The sequence below is a fragment of the Vulpes vulpes genome, chromosome 2 (genome assembly GCF_048418805.1).
Source record: "Vulpes vulpes isolate BD-2025 chromosome 2, VulVul3, whole genome shotgun sequence".
Classification (NCBI taxonomy): Eukaryota; Metazoa; Chordata; class Mammalia; order Carnivora; family Canidae; genus Vulpes; species Vulpes vulpes.
Window position 1 is genome coordinate 3,731,643 of NC_132781.1, and position 17,431 is coordinate 3,749,073.

The 17,431-nt window shown below is 43.0% G+C and overlaps 1 protein-coding gene across 2 annotated transcripts in view; it reads right to left on the reverse strand.

The window, feature by feature from the left end:
- The window catches only part of TNRC6C (trinucleotide repeat containing adaptor 6C), a 153,393-nt gene that overhangs the window by 18,440 nt on the left and 117,522 nt on the right, over positions 1 to 17,431 (reverse strand). For both annotated transcript variants that reach the window (XM_072746508.1, XM_072746509.1), the window contains exons 10-15: positions 10,924 to 11,066; positions 9,293 to 9,442; positions 7,716 to 7,862; positions 5,820 to 5,939; positions 1,816 to 1,899; positions 1,332 to 1,563 (exon numbers count right to left, since the gene is read on the reverse strand). In XM_072746508.1, coding sequence (XP_072602609.1) covers positions 1,332 to 1,563; positions 1,816 to 1,899; positions 5,820 to 5,939; positions 7,716 to 7,862; positions 9,293 to 9,442; positions 10,924 to 11,066 — 876 coding nt within the window. The remainder of the gene's footprint in view (positions 1 to 1,331; positions 1,564 to 1,815; positions 1,900 to 5,819; positions 5,940 to 7,715; positions 7,863 to 9,292; positions 9,443 to 10,923; positions 11,067 to 17,431) is intronic.

Consider the following 17,431-nt stretch of genomic DNA (forward strand, 5'->3'; position numbering starts at 1 on the left):
GAATATTATAAAATATTATCAAAATATTTTTCATCCAATTTTGAAGAGCCACTCTACTAATGCTTTCATGTGTGCTAAGGAAAAATCCTTAAAAGGAGAGATTAGTGTACTTTATTCTCCAAAAATAGGTTGAGAGGCCAGATGGACACTAGAAAGCTGAAGCAGAAGTGTTTTAGAGTAACAGACAACAGAAACTGTTTCTGAAAGGACTCCTAAACATGTCTCACAAAGGGCACTATCCTGAGAACTTCATGTATTAATTCAATCTTTAAAGGACCCCATGAGGTAAGTATCTCCACTTTAGATGGACAATTGAGGCAGAGCCAGTCAGGCAAGTCACCCAAGGAAGTGCTGAGCCAGTCCTGGTGGAGCTGGGACCTGGTATGGTGGGCATCTCCCCAGCCAGGCCTTAGTCACCAGACTGTCCTCCTCTGTGCATATAAAGGGCTGTGAGCATGGGGCAGTGAGAGAGGGACAGGATGATCACATTCATCAGGTTCATATTATGGACATATCACATCAACTGCATGTCAAGAGAATGTGGTCGTACGATTTATGGCTCTTTTCAGGGCAGTATCATGGAAAGAGGACCATCAGCCAGTAGCACACTCAACATTATGCAACTGGCTTTTGCTCCTTTGGATATTTATTTCCTGGATTTCTGGTTCCTTTTGTCCTGTAGCTTCACACTAACAGCCAACTGACAGACAAACCTGAGAACTTCTACCAGTTTCTGGATTCTTACGTCAAATTGTTTCACACGTATAATTGATTTACTGACATATACCTCTCCATGACATTTCCTCATTACTAAATGCAGTTACATAACCTGTAACAAACCCCTCCTGGCTGGCTTGTCTGACCTGAAAGGCAGCATCGTTTCTTTTGTTGACCTGAGGGTTTCATGTGTTGAGCACGCTTCCTACAGGTCAACACAGTCATATGGATTTGGCAGGCTATACAAACCATCTTCTACACTACAGGATGTGTATGGACAACTCCTCTGCTTTCCAAGAAGTCTCTGATTTGTAAAAATCTAAATACCTTTATTAGTAAAACCATTATAAACTCATCCCTGAAGTTAGGTTGGAGGATGGTGGCTGCTAAAAAAGCATAAACCAGGAATAGAACAGACTGAGTCAACAATAGAAATGAGGGAATTCTGGGGCTTTCACTGGTGCTACTTTAAAAGATTTTATACTGGAAAGTATTTATGGCCACAGCAGAATTTTGCTCTGCGGAAGAACGGCCGGTGCTGCCCCCTTACCAGGAAGCCCCAGCAGAGCGCCAGCCTGTTGTGGGTAGCGGTGGGTCCCACCGCCGGGACTCACCGAGAGGGTAAGGAGCAAAGGTGCTGGGTGAAGACTGCGGCTCTTTGGTCTGCAGGTCAGGCAGGCCGGGGGCCTGGGGGTGAGGGGGGAAGCTGTCCATGGCCGATTTGCCTGCAGAGGGGTGCAGAGACAGGTGCGGCGGGGGCGGCGGCGGCTTCACGAGCAGGGCCTGGGCCAGCTGGCGCTGGTGCTGCTGGATCTGCTGCTGCAGGTTAGTGATTGTGCGCGCAACCTGATGGCAGAGATGTGAGTTGGAAAAGGTTCCAAAGTGGCGCCTGTTACTTGTCTGCAGACCCAGGACAGGACATTCACTCTCTGCTGGCTGGGCCAACCTGCTCCCAAGCCAAGGTGACCCCGAGACTGCTAAAAGGGGAGGCTTAGCAAGAGAAAAGTCAATGACAACGTAATAGTTTGCCATTTAGCATCTTCAGATCAGGGAAGACGAGAGCTAGGGGTCCAGCTATACCCCCCAGGTGATACCTACTTGCTGCTCCTGTTGTCTCATAGGTCCGGAAACATTACGCTGAGCCTGTAGCATCTGCTGCTGGATTTGTAAACGTTGGTATGCCTGTTGACACAGAGTTAAAATATTGTAAGAAGGCCATCAATACATGATTCAACTTTTCTATTTAAAAAAAGAAGAGAGGGCAGCCCTGGTGGCGCAGCGGTTTAGTGCCGCCTGCAGCCCAGGGTGTGATCCTGGACACCCGGGATCGAGTCCTATGTCGGGCTTCCTGCATGGAGTCTGCTTCTCCCTCTGCCTGTGTCTCTGCCTCTCTCTCACTCTCTCTGAATAAATAAATAAATAAACAAACAAATAAATAAACAAATCTTTAAAAAAATAAAAAATAAAAAAAGAAGAGAGAGAGAAAGAGAGAGAAGAGCCAAGATTCTTGGTCCCCCTTACCATACTGTGGTTTAAGCAGACTGTGAGGTGGAAGCATTTTTTAGAAAGAGAAATGTTGGGCAGCCTGGGTGGCTCAGCGGTTTAGCACTGCCTTCAGCCCAGGGTGTGATCCTGGAGACCTGGGATTGAGTCCCACATCAGGTTCCCTGCATGGAGCCTGCTTCTCCCTCTGCATGTGTCTCTGTCTCTCTCTTTCTCTCTCTGTATTCTCATGAATAAATAAATAAAATCTTAGAAAGAGAAATGTCTTTCCCAAACCCTTCTAGCGTATAGATTTTTATAAAGTAATTCAGTCAGTACCCCTGCTTAGTGTAGGTAATGAGGTTTGTCAGCAAATACTTCTCAGTTAATGAAGAGATAATTCTTCTGCTTGAGTCATACAAACTAAAAGGAAAAAGAAATGATGGGAAAATGAAACACTCTTAATTCTTAAGTAATATAGATGAAAGTTGTCCAGAATGGCTCAGATTGTGGCAGAACGGCAGTGACTGGCCACTCCAGACAATCACAAAGCAGTATGTACTCAAGGCTTGTGAGTGCCAGGGACCCATGATGATGTCCTTTGACAGCGGCCTAAATCCCGGCCTGTGGCACTACTGTCACAGGCCCCGCCTGCCCAGCTAGCTTAAGTGGCTATGAGCACCTCTGCACACCCATGCAAGTTTCATCATTTGGTCACTTCGAAATACTGATTGCCTCTCATATATTATTTTCTTATAACATGGAATTTTGAGCATGTGTTTAGCAAGAGGATTTATTAAAACAGGATCCAAATTAGAATGCCTCATTAATCTCTAAATTATAGAGTAATTAAATATTCCACTTAAGTGAATCTTTAAAGGCCCTAAAACTTAACTTCAGGATACACCAAAACCTTATTTTACCAATTATTTTGAAAAAAAAAATTAAAAACAATATGCACAGTTTATAAAACAATATATTAAACATAATTCAAGATTTTCTTGAGATGGCTGCAGCTTTCATTTTTTTTTTAAAGGACACTGCGAGTGGTGGGCTATGGTGGAATTGAAACCCTCATGCACCGCCAGTGGAAATGTAAAACGTGGGCAGCCCAGGTGGCTCGGCGGTTTAGTGCTGCCTTCAGCCCAGGGCATGATCCTGGAGTCCTGGGATCGAGTTCCACATCGAGCTTCCTGCATGGAGCCTGCTTCTCCCTCTGCCTCTCTCTCTGTGTCTCTCATGAATAAATAAATAAAATATTTAAAAATATATATATATTTTCTTGCTTTTTCTGCCATCTTTCTGTGCCGCCACAATGGTGCATGCGAATGTCCTGGCAGATGCTCTGAAGAGCATTAACAGTGCTGAAAAGAGAGGCGAAGGCCAGGCTCTTACTAGGGCCATACTCCAATGTCACAGTTCAGTTTCTAATTGCAACCATGAAGCATGGTTATATTGGCAAATCTGAGATCACTGATGATTTTTAAGAGCATTTGTTTCCAGGGCCTGGGGCTTCACTAACTGGAAAACTGGACCCTCAAACTTGTGAGTCTAACAGCCAGTAATGGGTTAGCGCCAACAGGGCCCAGGGCTCCCCTGTAAGGAGAGCTTTGGCATCAATGCTTTTGTCTATCAGCTGGGAAAATTGTTGTGAACCTCATAGGCACAGGTTAAACATGAGCGGAGTGATCAGCCCCAGATTGGATGTACAACTCAAAGATCTAGAAAAATGGTGGAATAATCTCCTGTTCTGCCAGTTTGGTTTCACTGTGCTGACAAGCTCAGCTGGCATCATGGACATGAAGTAGCAAGATGAAAATGCACAGGAGGGAAAGAAAATCCTGTGATTCTTTTTCTGGAGATATAATATATACATGCAAATAAAATGTCTCAATGGAAAAAAAGATTTTCTTGATGCCTTTCACACTATAGGGGTCAATAAAATTTACCATATAAGTAAGAGATTCTAGAAGATCAGTATGATAACTAACTATGTCTCAGGTCAGAATATAGCCATGTCTTCAGTGTTATCAAGGAGCAGAAAGCTATTTTTCTCTATAACAAACAACACATCTAAATAATATGCTTTCTAAATATGTACCTGAATTTTACGGTTGTTTCTTTCTCTATCTCTGAGGTTAGGGGTCTCTGTTACTGTTGGTAGTAAAAGCAATAATCCTGTGGGCTTGAACCACCTATTCATGGCACTTTCAGGTCCTGGGAAATCTTACCACCATGCTGCAAGGTGTGCCCCCCACCCTATCTCCCATTTTATGGACCAAGAAACAGCGTCTGAGAGCCAACATGATCATGGCCCCACTTTCTGAGCTCTGTGTTCTCCCTGACACCACAATTCGTCTCAGAGCACTTTTCCCCTCCCATCCCATGCTGCTACTTACTGGAAAACTGGACCCTCAGGCTGGTTAGACGTGAGTCTTAACAGCCAGTAAAGGGTTAGGACCAACATGGCCTGGGGCTCTCCTGTAAGGAAAGCCTTGGCATCAATGCTTTTGTCTATCAGAGACCTTTTTTCCCTTCCTTGACCAGGATTCCTGGTCATTTTCTAGGAGATGAAGTTGCTCGACAAGACTTCGAAATAAAGCAGGTTGCTCGACAAGACTTCGAAATAAAGCAGGTGTCAATATTTTACAGAAAGGTCTTTAGTGTATATAAATCTGTATGCATCTAGATATATGGTGGTATGGCATTTTATGGTAAAAACAGTAAGATGTTGAAAACTTAAAATTTAAGGTATGTTAAATTGTAAAACTTTCAAGATTAGGCTACATCAGCCTTTCTTAACAGGGGTTGTGAGAGAGAATTAAACCCTAATCTCAAAGGCATCTACCATATGTAATGAAGTAACTTCTCTTTCAAGCTTCCAGAACAGTCTTTATGTGAACCACCTTTGAAGAATTTAGATAGTTGTCACTTGAATGAATTTCTGTGTTCTCTCTTCTGGTTCTGATAGGAAACTCTGGATGAAAAAGGCTAGCTGACTGGAGGCTATTATGCTGAGTGAAATAAGTCAATTGGAGAAGGACAAACAGTGTATGTTCTCATTCATTTGGGGAATATAAATAATAGTGAAAGGGAATATAAAGGAAGGGAAAAGAAATGTTGGGAAATATCAGGAAGGGAGACAGAACATAAAGTCTCCTAACTCTGGGAAACGAACTAGGGGTGGTGGAAGGGGAGGAGGGCGGGTGTTGGAGGGGAATGGGTGACGGGCACTGAGGTGGACACTTGACGGGATGAGCACTGGGTGTTTTTCTGTATGTTGGTAAATTGGACACCAATAAAAATTAATTAAAAAAAAAAAAAGAAAAAGGCTAGCTGAGAGCCCGGGCTGAAGGACATGCCTGCTGTTAGAGTCTGGGATGCTCTCTGAAGGGGCCAGAGAATTCACAAAGCTGGGGAAAAACACCCGTAAGTGCAAAACTTCCTAATTTTTAATAGTCTAAAAAAATTTATGAATGTCTCAATGACATTCCCTGACATTAAGAAAGCATGGCATCAATAACTTTTATTGGTCAGTGGCTATGTCACTGGCATAGCTACGGGAATGTCAGTGGGTACTTTTCCTGAGTTCTCGAAGCTGAAAGGATCTGCCCACTTACCAGCTGCAGCTGATAGAGCTGGTTCAACATCGTCATATGCTGAGGATTGATTGGCGAGGTCAATAGTGCAGGGTTGAGACCAATGTTTTTTGCTGCAAACTGCAAAAGCTGTGCTTGAACCTGTTGAACAGAAGACAAAGTATCAGGCACCCGTGTCCCTATTGAAATGGCCACCAGTCTAGGCAGTCTTTGAAGATGCAGAGCTGATTAATCAGTGACAGTTATACTGGTCTTAAGAATTAACTTCAAAAGCCATTAAAAAAACTCATGAGCATTTTGCCATTAGTAGTTCACATGCTTCTGTGGAAAATAAGGAAGGAAGGAAGAGAAAGAGCCTTCTGCCTCAGAATATTTTATCATGAATTAAGATGCTAGGGCTCTGGGTGACTCCTGTTGAAAACTGATATCACATTCTGTTATGTGAAAATAAACAGGCATGGCTCAAGGACTTGAAACAGTGATTGTGGGGTCTCCACCCAGGATGGGCTCGGGAAGTAGTCTACACCTGCTCTGCCAGCCCCGACCTGGACATCAGGCTGCTCTCCCATTTGGGGGGGGGGGGGCTTCAAGTGGAATTTACTGCTCTGAAACCATCCAGGGCCTGCTATCGGAGATTTTGATGTTTTCCACTATGTACTATGTGTCCTTATCACAATATTTATGCAAGATGATTTTTTAGGTAGCATGTGGAAGGGCATCTTTTACTTTAATAATTATTTACTGTGTATCAGAAAACTGACTTTTCTATTTATGGTAGATATGTAAAGTTTTCTATTAGAATAAATTAATTTCAGCAGGCAAGTCATTTGAAGAAAACATGCTATGTAATAGTACAGGTCATGTGGGGGCACGAGGGTGACACATGCTTTGCTGGGTGTGGGAAACCTGCTGTCACCCAGGCCCAGCTCTGTCCCCAGGCTTGGATAGTGGGACATGAGTAGATGTGTTGTGTGATTGGGAAGGGCTGTGGCAGAGCGTCCTGCAGGGCCACACAAGAGAAGCAAACACCTGTCCTGTCTAAGCTTCTGTACTCGGGGGTCTCTGGTATAGCAGTTCACCTTGTATCATGATGAACAAATTTAACTATTATTTTACCTACATTTCAGCCATCTCAACTCACAAACCTGGGATCAACCAATTGTGGAGGGATAACTCCTTCCAGCTAATTCTATAACTTATCATTAGTATTATTCAGTATTTTTAGAAGGGATGAGGACTGAAACACTATAAGGAAAAACTCAGTCTGAAGTATAGAATTAAGGAATGTTCCATAAGTAAATGATATTAACATGAAAAAATTCCATATGCTTTAGAGCTATGCAAAATAAGATATCCTTTTCCTTCCTTTTGTTTGACACTTTTTAAAAAAGAATTTCTGTAGGCAAAAGTGGTCTAACACAAAGTAATGAACTTAACTAAGGAGTCTGTAACATATTAATACACATTCTATGACCTATGATCCCATGCAGTTGGCCACTAAGGCATCCTTAGGGCCCTGATTGCTCCTGGGTGCTCCCTCACATAGGGAGGGCTAAGCCATGTTTCAGCCAGTTATCTCCCCTCCTAGCCAGGACAATTCATCAGGCTCAGCTGAATATATCTGTCAAGGCCAGGACAAAAATCCCATCATGGTGGCATGTGAGGCACATCTTTTCACCCGGCAACACCGCTCCTGACAGGAGGACAGATCGCTGGCTGAAGAGCAGTTCTGAAAGTGCCTCCTGCAGCGGGAGGACAAACGGACAGGCTGAAAGGACTGTCTAAGTAACACCGGAAGGCTCCTCTTGGGTGTGGGTAAATTCGCTCTCACTTTAAAGCAGTGCCATTGCTGAGGCACAGACACCACAGGATGGCCACTGGGTCCCCTGACTCAGAGCGCATGGTCAAGGGTCGGACCTGAGGGGATAGAAACGGAGGCACTTGAGCACGGAGGCTGGGCTGGGAGGAGCTCAGAGGCTGCACGGGGGGCTGCGGCGGCTGTTGCATGGTCCTGGCTTGTGCTGCTCCGCTACTGCCGAACATACCCAGATTGCCACTCGGTATCTGCGGGGAGACAGAAGGGCCAAGTGGTTAGGGAGCTGGGCGATGGAAGGGCCCTGGAGGAGGCTGTGCTCTCCTAAATGTGACAGCAAAAGCGTACCGACTTCTACCAAAGTGAATTCATAGTAAATGGTGCCATTCAGACTGGTCCCTGACGACAGTCAGCCCGCGAAGCTGGCCTATGTTTTTAAATCACAGAGGCCACAGAGTAGGGCCAGTCAGAACATGTCCTTGAACCAGGCTATCACATCCGAAGACATGACCACCACATAGCACGACGAACAGAAGCAACGCATAGCTACTGGGCTGCTCAACTTTCCTCAAAGGGTATGTGCAGTGAGTTAAGGAGTGGTAAGGGGTAGAGATTACAAACTCGAAGACACCAACATTTTCAGTGAGGAAACAGAAGAATAATCTCAGCCAAAGCTGAAGCTGAATAACTAGACAAGTCTAGGTAGTTACCTTTGTGCTAAATATAATCAACACATTTTTCAGGGTACCTTCTGCTCTCCTAGAGGAAGTTACCTGATGGACACTGAGCAGCAGACCCGCCAGGTGGGCTAATTCCCAGCTCCTGCCTGCCAGCTGGTGAACCATCACATGGCAAAAGCCCCGAAAAGCAGGTGGTACGCTGAGTTACCACTAGGGTTAGCAACCTAAGACGGCGAGGCTTGTGCAGATGGGGATGGCACTGGGAAGAGGTACCACTGACTGCTACCCTGGGAGAAGAGGCACACCCAGGGCACTGCTTAAAAAGAAGTTTCAAAGGTGGGTGCGTGTCAGCCTCGTGTGGGAGGAAATCCATAAAAAGGACGTCCTATAGATGGGAAAAGCATGAGTGGCTTGTATGTCACGTCTTCTAGGGAGATGGGGAGAGACAAATGGCATGAAGCAGCAGTCAATACAAACTCTCAGTCCTCCCTTCTGTGACACCTGTCAGGGACTCACTTTCCCTGCATGTCAAAGACAGGGAAAATGCCTCAATGTGGCTCTCTGGAAACCCCAAGACATTACCTCTATTTCAGGGAGCAAGGGGAGTGAGTGGTGTTTTCTCACAGACCAGTGTATGTAAGGTCTGGATTGCCAGGAGGAAGGATGGCATCACCTGGATCCATGAAGGGATTTGGCAACTGAAGACCACTCTGCAGGATGCACCATTTAAAGCAGCAATACATTAGCAATGAGAGCACTGAACTCAGGCATGAGTTTGTTAGGTGTAAAAATAAATAAAATTCTATTTCCTAGAATATGGTTCAATTTCAAGAACTGGATTCAACTTTCAATACTTGTACATCACTTGAAGGGAAATCCTTCTAGATTTCAGCTACCTTTATAAAGGTATTAGTTAAAAATCAGAGAGTATAGGTCCCAAACACATTTTTTAGAGACAGGTGAAACCGAGACTACACTTCCATCTCTCCCCACAGCCTTACCTGTCTAGAAGAATTCAAGTTTTGCATGCCCAGCCCTGAGGCAATCCCACCCAGGGCCTGATTAGGGAGTGCACTGTTTGAAAGGGGGAGCTTCAGGCTTGGTGAAGGCAAAAACGGTGAAGTCGTGGGCTCTTCCACTAGGCCGCCGTCCTGATTGGAGAAAGAAAGGGTGAGCTGTGTGCAGTATTCGTCCGCAGACAAAGCACAAAGCAGTTTCCCAAGGACATATAAGGGGATGTGGATGAATAAAGAATTAAAAGATCAAAAAAGTGTGGATAACAAGAGAATGGAGAAATGGGCCAAAGGAAGAGGGGAAAAGAAAAAGAGAAACAGGATTAAGATGCTGCTCCCGTTTTAACAATTAATTTACAAACACAATCATTAGTTTATAATGCGCTCAGACCCTGCCCACCCCGCTCAGGGGCAGGGCTCAGGAGAAGGATGGAAATAGTAGCTGAAATCTTATTTGGAAAACACTTTATAACCGCTTTCAAATAAATAGGCTCCTTTCTTCATTACTAAGGCTCTGGGTAACATTCAGCTGTTTTTGACCTACCAACAGCAATTTCACATGGTTTAATCCAATAATAAGGTGAGTTATAAAGCAGAGAGAACCTTACTCTCTTTTATATTATTAAGGTCACATTACAGGTCAGGCCCTTTGCAAATTTATCTCCTCTAACTTCACAATAAGTGTGTAGTATTATTCTACGTTTTTTTTTTCTTTTTTGGGGGGTATTATTCTACATTTCAAAGTTAAGGAAATGAGTCAGGGTCTCACACTTAGCAAGTAAAAATATAAGATATCAAATTAAATAGCAATTTCACTAAGCATCCTGGATATGAACCACACCACAGCAGGGTGGGGGAGGGCAGGGCTTGATTCAAGGCCCTCCCCCACCACAGCTTTCTGCAGAGGAGTGTGTGGCAGAGGACAATGTTTATTTGTGAGCAGAGATGAAGTTTATCTCTCTCTCCAGTAAACCTTTCTGTTCTGATTTTTTTTTTAAACCTGTCCTTTCTTGCTTCAATTTTATTTTTAAGATTAACATTTTGATTGAATTTCATGGGATGCTGGTCTCCCCCTTTTGAAGTCACACCAATTTGGAGAGGGCGCATCACTACATGACAATCCTGAAGGGACTGAACCGGTGTGTGGACATGTGAACCACCCTGGGGGCTTCCAACATGCTCTCTGAAATGGCCAAGCGGGGCCGGCTAGATACGGGTGCCTGCGCCCAACCACTTCTAGTCTCTTTTTCTGAGATTAAATGTGTAACACATCATTTCAGTCGGAAGAACAGTGCATATAAAATAAGACCGTAAAACAGAAATTTGATAACCCTGGTTATTAGACAAATTGAAGCAGATAACCCAGCCAAGTTCACCCACTAAAATGAAAAAGCAGTTTTTAATTTCAGTATTTTTTACCCCTAGTCACATCGTATGAAATACAATACTTTCTCTTCTGAGTTAAACATTCATATATATATATTTTTTAAACTGGATAAAAGTCACTTAAATACTGCAATCTGGCAAGTATTTAACCCAGCTTGCGTTAAGGACACAGTAAAAATGAAAAATACCTGTTATTAAAAACCAACCAACCAACAAACCACCCGAGTTCACACCTTGTCGAGAAAGGTGGGGCGGTCCCCGGAAGAGTCTTTGGAGACTGGTGGGCGGCAGCCAAGGGCTTTGGTGACCACTCCATTGTAGTCGGTCACTCCCAGTCCACGCTTGTCCACGTCCACCTTCTTTTCCAGCAGGGCGCCTGTACAACAAACAGAAGCAATGCTTACACCCAAACGCCCAAGGAATGTCAGTCAGGGATGCCAAGCACAAGATGGGCGCCAGTTGGAGCCTTTAACCCCATGAAAAATGGAGAGGCTGTGGTGTCGCTCTTGCAAGCCTCTGTCAGTTTGTAAACAGGCCCTGCTCTTAGCCCTGCTCTGGCTCCTTATGCTCCAATCACACCTGCCACTCTGCTCCTCAGGGCCTGCCCTTCCTCCCCACTGGGAGGCACCCCCTTCTTCACACAGACCTTCCCTGATCTTCTTGTTTAAAATGGCACTGCTGAACCCTCACAGCCATTGGTTTCCATTTCCTGCATCCCTGTGAACTGCAAGGGCTCTTCCACATACTGTAGACACAATATCATATAAAACAGACACAGTTTTAGTCCTTATGGGCTCTTGGGCTAGTGATTGGTTTTGTGTGGCCACCTTTGCCTTTGTGCTATTTTACAATTCTAACAAGCTACAATGAACTTCTTCCAGTTCTCACGGATTGTCACATCTGTCCTGGTGGCTTGTATCACACATTCTGGTGCCTGCACATTAATTATAAAGCTGATCCTCATCATACATGGATTCTGTGCTTGTGAATTTACTGGCTGGCTAAATTTATCTGTAGCCCTAAATCAATAACTGGCACTTTTGTGGTCATCTGTGGACATGCAGAGGGTAGTGAAAAATCTTGGTTGCCTGAACACACTTTCCTAACTCAGGCCAAACAAGATGCTCTCTGCTTCATACTCAGCTCTTCTACAGTAACAAATATCCCTTTGTGGTCTATTTAGTGCCACGTTTTCCACAGTTTTGTGCTTTTTGTTGGTGACTGCAGTGTTTAAAATGGACCCCAAGTGAGTGCTAATATGGTCTTTTGGGTTCCTGTGTGCAAGAAGGAAGTCTTGTGCCTGATGGAGAAAACGTGTTAGGTGAGTGCTGTTGAGGCACGAGTTACAACGCTGCTGTTCAAGTTCAACGTGAGTGAATCAGCGATCTGGTTTGTCCAGCAAAGGAAGAGCAGCATTGCAACTCAGGGACCCAAGAGACCACACTGTTAGCTCTTTCTGAACACTCTTACATATATACCTACAGTGTGTGATGAAGCTACGGAAAGGATGGAAAAGTGGCTTTTTGGATGACAAGGTGATGACTGATTTTTTTGTTTGTTTGTTTAAGTAGGCTGCATGCGCAGCATGAAGCCCAACACAGGGCTTGAATTCACAACCCTGAGATCAAGACCTGAGCTGAGACCAAGAGTCGGATGCTTAATGGACTGAGCCACCCAGGCACCCCAAGATGGTGACTGATTTTAAGAAAGGTGTAGGAGAGAGCACTACAGTATAGATGGCCAAAGAGATTTATGGTCAAATGACCCAGGGTCAGGAAAATGCTACATCTTTCCTAGCTAATGTTTTCCTATAAAGAAAGAAATATGGCATATAGCTATTTGTGAGAAATATGTATTAAGTAAGGTGTCTTTAGATAGAAACACACACAAAGCAAGGTTATATACTGACTGGTTAACAAAAATGCTGTGGCCAGAGGCTTGTGGGAACTGGATCCTATATTTCCTGGGAATGAAGAACAGGAACCAAATGCATTTTACAGGTGAATGTTTAACATACTTATTATTTTATTTACTTATTTCTTAACTGAATAAATCTGATGTGTAACACTGTATAAGTTTAAGGTGTATGTGTAACTTTGATGCATCTGCATATTGGTAGCATAGTTACCTGGTTACATAATTTATACTACATTACTGTCTGTATTCCTCACACGGCCCACTGGATCTCTGTGGCTTATGTACTGCTTGTTACAAATCTGTACCCTCAAATACCACCACTCCCCACCCTCTCCAACAGCCCCACTCCCCAGTAACACCATTCACTCTCTGTGCTGTACAGGTTGAACTTTGATAGATTCCATGTGTGAGCGGAATGAAACAAGACCATGAAGTACTTGTTTTGTCTGACTTTGCTCACTCAGGATCAGGAACTTAAGGTTCACATTGTTGCAAATGGCAGGAGATCTTCCTTTCTCACAGCTGAATAATGTTCCACTGTGTGCATGAGCCATTTCTTTCTTATCCATTCACTCGCTGATGGGCATTTGGGTTGTTTCCCTACCTTGGCTATTGTGAATAATGCTGTGATAAACAAAGAAGTGTGGATATCTTGCCAAGATCTCATTTTCATCCTTTGGGTATATGCCCAGACCTGGAATTGCTGGATCGTACAGTAAGTCTACTTCTAATTTTTTGAGGAACCTCCATATTGTTTTCCATACCAGTTGGACAAATTTATACTCCTCCCAACAGTGCACAAGGGTTCCCTTTTTACCACATCCTTGCCAGCACCTGTTGTCTCTTGTTTTCTTGACAGAAGTCATTCTGACAGGTGAGGGGAGATCTCATCGTGGTTTTGATTTGCATTTTTCTGATGAGGAGGGATGCTGAGCATCTTTTCATGTGTCTGTTGGTCATCTGATATCCACTTTACAGAAATGTCTATTTAGTTATATTACCTATTTTTTAAAAAAGTTTTTATTTATTCATAAGAGACACAGAGGCAGAGGCAGAGACACAGGCAGAGGAAGAAGCAGGCTCCCTGTGGGGAGCCCAACATGGAACTCAATGCCAGGACCCCAGGATCCCAGCCCAAGACAAAGGGAGACGCTCAACCACTGAGCCACCAGGCGCCCCTCTACCTATTTTTTTCAGACTTTTTTGTTGTTGTTTTAGTTGACTGAGTTCCTTTTTTTTTTTTTTTAAAGGTTTTATTTATTCATGAGAGACACAGAGAGAAAGGCAGAGATACAGGCACAGGAAGAAGCAGGCTCCTTGCAGGGAGCCCAGTGTGGAACTCAATTCCGGAACCGGGATCATGCTCTGAGCCAAAGGCAGATGCTCAACCAATGAGCCACCCAGGCGTCCGAGACGGAGTTCTTTATATATTTTGGATATTAACCCCTTATCCAATATATGGCTTACAAAATATTTCTCCCATTCTCTAAGTGTTTATTATTTCTTATGCTGTGCAGAAACTTTTGAGTTTGACATAGCCTCATCAGTTGATTTTTCTTTTGTTGTTTGTGCTTTTGCCATCATGTCCCCAAATTATTGCCAGGACCAATACTAATGGACTTCAAGTTTTTTTTCTACAAGTTTTATGGGATCAGGATTTTTGTTTAAGCCTTTGATCCATTAAGAGTTAATCTTTGTGAGTGGTGTGAGATAGGGTTCCAATTTCATTGTTCTGCACACATTTCTCCATTTTCCTCAGAACCATGTGTTGAAAACACCATCCTTTCCCCACTGAGTATTCTTGGCTTCTTTGTCAAGTATTATGTTGACTGTATCTGCTGGGATGGATGGATGGATTTATTTATTTTTTAAAAAGATTTTATTTATTTAATCATGAGAGAGAGAGAGAGGGAGAGGGAGAGAAAGAGAGAGAGAAAAAGAGAGAGAGAGAGGCAGAGACACAGGCAGAGAGAGCAGGCTCCATGCATGGAACCTGACATGGGACTCGATCCTGGGTCTCCAGGATCAGGCCCTGGGCCGAAGGCAGTGGCGCTAAACTGCTGACCCACCTGAACTGCTCTCTGCTGGGATTTAATTCTGGGCTCTGTCCTGTTTCACTGGTTGATGGGTCTAACTTTTTTTTTTTTTTTTTTAATAAGCTCAAGGCTCAAAATGGGGCTTGAACTCACAACCTGAGATCAAGTTACATGCTCCACTGATTGAGCCAACCAGGTGCCCCACATGTGTCTATTTTTGTGTCAGTACCCCATTATTTTGATTACTGTGGCTTTGCAGTACAGTTTGAAATTCAGAAGTGTGATACCTCCAACTTTGTTCTTTCTCAGGACTGCTTTGGCTATTTGGAGTATTTTGTAATTACACACACGTTTTAGGATTGTTTCCTCTATTTTTGTGAATGCCTTTGTTTTGTTTTTAAAGATTTTATCTATTTATTCATGTAAAACATGGAGAGGCAGAGACATAGGCAGAGGGAGAAGCCGACTCCCCGTGGGGAGCCTGATGTGGGACTTAATCCCAGGACCCCAGGATCACGCCCTGGTCTGAAGGCAGACACTCAACCACTAAGCCACCCAGGTGCCCCTGCCTTTGGTTTTTTGATGGGGATTGCAATTAACCTATAGGTGGTCTTGGGTAATACAACCATCTTAAAAATATTCTTTTTTTTTCTTTTTATCTGTGTACATGAGACACCTCTACATTTGTTTGTGTCTTCTTCAATTTTTCAGCAATGCCCTGCAGTTTTCATCGTGCAGATCTCATTTCCTTGGTTAAATTTATTCCTAAGTATTTTATTGTTTTTGATGCTATTGTGAATGGCATGGTGTTATGTCTTTTTCAGATGTTTCATCACTAGTGTAAAGGAATGCAACTGATTTCTGGATGTTGATTTTGTATCCTGCCACTTTACTGAAATTGTTAATTCTAAGTTTTTTTTTACGGATTCTTTGCAATTTTCTATGTATAGGATCAAATCAGCAGCAAATAATGAGAATTTGACTTCTTCCTTTCCAACATGGATGCCTTTTTTTCCCCTTTGTCCTGCCTAATTGCTCTGGCTAGGACTTCTGGTACTATATTGAAGTGGAGAGAATGGGCATCCTTGTCTTGTTCTTGATCTTACAGGAAACATTTTCAATTTCTCTCCACTGAGTTAATGTCAGCTGTGGGTTTGTTGTGTATGGCCTTTATTATGTTGACATATGTTCCTTCTATACCCAGTCTGCTAAGGCATTTTTTTTTTTTAAATCATGAAAGGATGCTATATTTTGTCAAATATTTCTTCTGCATTTACTGAGAAGATCACATGATTTTTATCTTTCATTTTATTGATGTGATGTGTTACATTTATTGATTTGTGTTATGCTTAAGCAGTCTTGCATCCCAAGTAATCCCACTTGGTCATGGAATATAATCCTACTCATGTGTTGTTGAATTCAGTTGGTTAATACTTTGCTGAGAATTTGTGCATCTCCATTCACCAGGGGTATTGATCGATAGTTTTCCTGTGGCATCCTCATCTGGTTTTGTATCAAAATAATGCTGGCCTCGTAGAATAAGTCTGGCAGTGTCCCCTTCTCCTTGATATTTTGTAAGAGTCTGAGAAGGACTGGTATTAGTTCTTCTTCAGTACTTGGTAGAATTTCTTCTAGTGAGTCATCTGGTCCTGGAGTTATCTGTGTTTTGATTTACTGGCTCAATTGCTTTTTTTTTTTTTTTTTTTTTTAGATATTATTTATTTATTTGAGTGAGAGTGAGCATGAGCAGGGGTGAAGAGCAGAGGGAGAGGGAAAAGCAGACTCTTTCCTGAGCAGGGAGCCTGACATGGGGCTCAATATAAGGACCTTGGGCTCATGACCTGAGCTGAACGTAGATGCATAACTGACTAAGCCACTCAGTACCCCCAAACTAAAGTTAGTTTTATGGCCTATCTCTATCTGGAGGGGTGCTGAGTTCGAGTCCCACATGTAGAGATTACTTAAAAATAAAACCTTAAAAAAAAAGGAGATGTATTCTGAAAAATGTTCCATGTGTGCTTGAAAAATATATATATTCTGCTGCTGTTGGATGAAATGATCTGTATCTGTATTTTAGGTCATCCATTTGCTGTAAAGTGTGGTTCAATTCAATTTTTCCTTACTGACTGTCTGGATGATCTATCAATTGTTGGTAGTGGGGTATCTGATTACCATAATAACTTTTTCCCTTATGATCTGTTATGAATTATTTAATGTACTTTAGTGGTCAGGTGTTGAGAACGGATATATTTTTATATAACTATAAACTATTTTTTATAACTATTACATCTTCTTGACATATTGACTCCTTTCATCATATAATCACCTTCTTTGACTTTTGTTATCATTTTAGGCTTCAAGTCTATTTTGTCTGATATTGCGAATGGCTATCCTTGCCTTCTTTTTGTTTTTGTTTGTTTGGCATATCATCATTCATCCTTTCAACTTGAGCCTGTATGTGTCCTGGAGCTGCAATGACAGGACACTGTGATGCCCAGAGATCACGATGTTGGGACTCGTGGCTTCAATCTATCCAGCCACTCTGTGCCTTCTGATTGGTGAGTACAACGCACTGACATTAAGAGAGAGTACTGACAGCGCACCTGGGTGGCACAGTTAAGTGTCTGACTCTTGATTTTGGCTCAGGTTATGATTTCATGGTCCTGGGATTGAGTTCCACATCAGGTCTGCACTTAGAGTGGTATCTGCTTGAGATTCTCTCTCTCTCTCCCCTTCCCGCTCATGCTTTCTATAATAAATAAATCAATCTTAAAAAAAGAGAGAGAGA